General features: G+C 22.9%; 1 protein-coding gene across 1 annotated transcript; it reads left to right on the forward strand.

The window, feature by feature from the left end:
* Positions 1–998: 998 nt before the first annotated feature.
* On the forward strand, positions 999–4,611 carry LOC102674880 (vesicle-fusing ATPase 1-like). The gene is made up of 10 exons (XM_006615528.2): positions 999–1,144; positions 1,340–1,428; positions 1,743–1,967; positions 2,106–2,733; positions 2,811–3,035; positions 3,145–3,444; positions 3,521–3,811; positions 3,884–4,068; positions 4,134–4,292; positions 4,375–4,611. Exons 1-10 carry the CDS (start codon positions 1,133–1,135, stop codon positions 4,490–4,492), a joined length of 2,232 nt encoding a protein of 743 aa, XP_006615591.1. The 5' UTR covers positions 999–1,132; the 3' UTR covers positions 4,493–4,611.
* Positions 4,612–5,293: the final 682 nt, after the last annotated feature.

Consider the following 5,293-nt stretch of genomic DNA (forward strand, 5'->3'; position numbering starts at 1 on the left):
ATTATATTTGTTTTTTGTTTCATATTACTAAAAATTTTTTATATTAAGATTTGTTCATTTGAATATATATTTTATTCTCTATATAGAATAATATAAAAGTTTTTATTTATGTTCTTGTTACATATTTATATAAAGATCAAGGAAAAAATTCAATATAGATCAATATATAAACTCTTAAATCGCATTGTGTATAAATCAAATATTTTCCTTAAGAAAAATGATATACCTAATTTAAAATTTGTATTTGTTTATTATTACTAATAAGTTAAAAAAATTTTTTTATTAATATAATATATAATATAGTCATAAATTAAAAATCTCGATAATTAAAAAAATACCAATACTTTAAATTTTCACAATTAATTTTTTTGAACTTTTTCAGTTAAAAAAAAAATATGAAAAAAATCAATATTTTTTAGATATTGATTCAGAACTATAATATATAATAATCATGCATATCAACAAAATACTTATTTTTTAAAAATTTTATTTAGATAAACACAATTCGTAATTTTTATTATTTTTTTAAAAAAATTTGTATTTTAATATTGTTAATAAATATGTGAATCAAAATTGATATAAAAAAAATGATTTCTTTAAAAAACATTCCAAAGATAAAAAAATAGCATTCTAGACCAAAATTAAGATGAAGAATTAAATTTAAAAAATTTTCTATCCTAAATTCTAATTTCTTTGTTAATATTACCCGTATTCAATATGCGAAAAAAATATATAATGTATTTTGTTTCAAATAAATAATTTGAATTTTGCTCTCATTCATATGTCAATATTGTTAAGTCGAGTTTACATGATAATATCCTATATATTTATCAATTAATATCATAGTTGATATTGAATTTTTATAAAATAATTATAATCATTCTTATAATATAATATTCTTTTTAATTTGAAATAAATAATAATAAAAATAAAAAATTATTTTTTAAACGGAAGAATATAATATTTTTTAAACGAAAATAACTTATATTTTTTAAAAATAAAATCTCTAGCATAAAACTGTTCAGTTCTCTATATATTATTGGCTGCAGTGATATTACTAATATTCTGCATTACACCGTCTAGACGTGCGTATCGTATAAAAGATTGTGTCTATAAAATTGTCTAAAAAAAAATGTCAGCAATGGTAAGTTTTAAGTTCAAAAATTATTATTAAAAAAAAGTATTTCGTTTCATTTTTTTATATATATTTTGTATGTTATGTTTTATATTTAATTGAACATATATTTAGAAAAAATTTGTATCATCCCCTCTTTGTTTCAAGTTTCATCAATAACATGTACCTATGATCAATATTTGATTTAAAATTTATTTTTTATAGAGGATGAAAGCAGTAAGATGTCCTACTGATGAACTCAGTATTACAAATTGTGCTATAATCAATCCAGATGATTTTCCAGATGATATTAGGTAAAGATATCTTATGATTTATTCATTGATTTGATACCTATAATAAGATTTAAAACTTAAATAACTATATATACATGTAATGATTTTAGTAAAACTTTAAATTAAATTAAATTGAAATATATAGTTTCTATATTTTATTTAGAATTATTTTCAATTACACCAATTACAATATTATATATATATTTTAGATATGATTAATAATTTAAAATTTAAATGAAATAATTCAATAATATAAATATTAGAATAATAAAATATAATGAAATAATAAAAATTTATTTAATTCATGATTTTAATTTTAATTTTTACATTCATAGACACATTGAGGTTACTACTGCACCAAATCATCATTTCGTATTTACTGTAAGACAACATCATGAAGTACCTAGAGGATCAGTAGGATTTAGTTTACCTCAGAGAAAATGGGCTACTCTTTCTCTTAATCAAGAAATTGAAGTTCGACCATATCATTTTAATCCTACTTCAAGCACAGAATGTTTATGCGTTATTGTGTTGGAAGCAGATTTTTTACAAAAGAAATCGTATGTATATTATATGGAAAAAAGTTAAAAAAAAAATATATTTCTAATAAAAGAGAAAATAAATAAAATAAAATAAAATAATAAAATAAAATAATTTGAAATAGAAGAAAAATTAGAAAAAAAAAATATTTATTTTAGGACTACTTTGGAACCATATAATACTGATGAAATGGCTAAGGATTTTTTATTTCAATTTTCGGGGCAGGCATTCACCGTGGGTCAGCAGTTAGTATTTCAATTCAAAGATAAAAAAATGCTTGGTCTTCTTGTTAAAAGTTTGGAAGCTGCTGATCTTTCTGCTATAAATTCTGGACAAAATACAGTACCCAAAAAGACTCAAATGGGTCGTTGTTTGGGTAATACTGTTATACAATTTGAAAAAGCAGAAAATTCAAGTTTAAATCTTGTTGGTAAAGCAAAAGGAAAAATAGTTCGCCAATCAATTATTAATCCAGATTGGGATTTTCAAAAAATGGGAATTGGTGGACTGGATAAAGAATTTACTGCTATTTTTCGAAGAGCCTTTGCATCCCGAGTTTTTCCGCCAGAGATTGTTACACAATTAGGTTGTAAACATGTGAAAGGAATTTTACTTTATGGTCCACCAGGAACAGGAAAAACATTAATGGCTAGACAAATAGGAACTATGTTAAATGCTAGAGAACCTAAAATTGTTAATGGTCCTCAAATCTTGGATAAATATGTCGGAGAAAGTGAAGCCAATATTAGAAGATTATTTGCTGATGCTGAAGAGGAAGAAAAAAGAGTATAAAAATATTTTTAATCTTCATTCATTCAAAAATAATAACATCATAATAAATAAACTTTTTTTTTAATTTTCAGCTTGGACCAAATAGTGGATTACATATAATTATTTTTGATGAAATTGATGCTATTTGTAAGTCTCGAGGTAGTGTGGCTGGTAATACAGGAGTTCATGATACTGTTGTGAATCAATTACTTGCAAAAATTGATGGTGTAGAACAATTAAATAATATTCTTGTTATTGGTATGACTAATCGAAGAGATATGATAGATGAAGCCTTATTACGACCTGGTAGATTAGAGGTATTTTTTTTAAATATTAATTATATCATACATTATTCAAAATATATCATGATGAAATAAAATATATATATATATATATATAAATATATAAATATATATATATTTAAAGGTACAAATGGAAATTAGTTTACCTGATGAACATGGGAGATTCCAAATTCTTAATATTCATACATCTAGAATGCGAGATTATAAAAAGATATCAACTGATGTTGATTTAAAAGAATTAGCAGCATTAACTAAAAATTTCAGTGGAGCAGAATTAGAAGGTTTAGTTAGAGCAGCACAAAGTACTGCTATGAATAGATTGATTAAAGCTTCTAGTAAAGTAGAAGTAGATCCTGCTGCAATGGAGAAACTTATGGTTTCCAGAGCTGATTTTCTTCATGCTTTGGAAAATGATGTTAAACCTGTATGTAATTTTAAAAAGAAAATTCAAATATTATTAATAACTTTTAAGTTATTATCTAATTTATTTTATATTGCAGGCATTTGGTACAAGTGCAGAAGCATTAGATTATCTTCTTATACGTGGAATTATTAACTGGGGCAAACCAGTAGCAGAGATTTTGTCTGATGGTAATTTATATATTCAAGAAGCACGTTCTACAGAAGGTTCAGGTCTTGTCTCAGTTTTATTAGAAGGGCCTCCAAATAGTGGAAAGACAGCTCTTGCTGCACAAATAGCTAAAAATTCTGATTTTCCTTTTGTCAAAGTATGTACACCAGAAGACATGGTTGGTTTTACAGAATCTGCAAAATGTCTTTCAATTCGAAAGGTATATACGAAATTAATATTTTATATATATATATAATTATAATATAATATATAATATACAATTTTTTTATAGATATTCGATGATGCTTATCGTTCACAACTTAGTTGCATTTTAGTTGATAATATTGAACGTTTATTAGATTATGGACCTATTGGACCACGATATTCTAACTTGACTTTGCAAGCACTTTTAGTATTATTGAAGAAACAGCCACCGCGTGGTCGCAAATTATTAATACTTTGTACTACGAGCCGCAGGTAAAACATATATATATTTAAATATATTTTTTGTACTAATGTAATAATTATTATTATCTCTATAGACAAGTTTTGGATGACATGGAAATGTTATCAGCTTTTAGTAAAATTCTTCATGTACCTAATTTATCAACTCCTGATCATCTTTTAAGCGTTTTAGAAGAAGTTGATCTATTTAATAAAAATGAAATTGCATCTTTGCACGCCAAACTTCAAGGAAAACGGTATTATTGCAAATTAACAATATTGATTTTCATTTAAATATATAAAAATTATACTTATGATTTTTTCGTATGTTTTTTCCAGAGTATTTATTGGTATAAAAAAATTGTTATGTTTAATAGACATGGTACGTCAAGTAGAGCCAAGTTATAGAATTGTAAAATTTCTTTTAGAACTAGAAGGAGAAGGAGCATTAGAGTAATAAGTGTTTAATATTTTAATTATTTCTGTAGAATTGAATTAGATGCCATTCAGTGGAGTAATACACATACATAATATATATATATTAATACCTATATAATAAACAAAAATTTGCATTTACATATATATGTTATATAAATGTTTTTTACAAGAATTTTTTCGATTTTTTTCAATTAATATAGATTTTATATGCATAAAATCTATATTAATTAAAAAAATCGGATATAATGTGAAAAACATATTACAAATTATAAATTTATATTAATTAAAAAAATTATATAATTCGCGTGAAAAACATTTGTGTCTTATATACTTAAGTAGCATTTGAATTATTCTTAAATATTTATATGTATTTTATTAAAAAATTGCATTTCCTATTATTTTTAAATGACTTTATTAAACATATACTATATATATATTTATTGATTATATTGCTTTCGTATACATGCTGGAACTTTTACAATTTGTTAATTAATTTAAAAAAATGTATAATATAAAATGTAAAAAGAAAAAGATATATATATTCACATATAGTAGGATGACATTCGTAAATAGTGATTTTAAAATCCACAGTTATTTAAAAAGAATGTCATTAAAAATGCGTTGAGTTTTTCAAGATTCAACAGTCGCTTTGAATCGAATGTAAAAAAAAATGTTGCTGGATTATATTTTATTTATTTTTATTTTAATAATTCATTCATTTTTTTTATAAAGCTGAAAATTTGAATCTGGCAATCAAAATAATAATAATAATGATAATAATAATAATAATAATAATAATAATAATAATAATAATAATAAT

This window comes from Apis dorsata, unplaced genomic scaffold, assembly GCF_000469605.1.
Source record: "Apis dorsata unplaced genomic scaffold, Apis dorsata 1.3 scaffold_226, whole genome shotgun sequence".
Lineage (NCBI taxonomy): Eukaryota > Metazoa > Arthropoda > Insecta > Hymenoptera > Apidae > Apis > Apis dorsata.

Bases quoted from the DNA above. Each gene is read 5' to 3' on its own strand.
- LOC102674880 (XM_006615528.2), top strand. The intron at 2,734-2,810 runs GTATAAAAATAT...TTTAATTTTCAG, and splicing joins CTGAAGAGGAAGAAAAAAGA to CTTGGACCAAATAGTGGATT. The intron at 4,293-4,374 runs GTATTATTGCAA...TGTTTTTTCCAG, and splicing joins GCCAAACTTCAAGGAAAACG to AGTATTTATTGGTATAAAAA.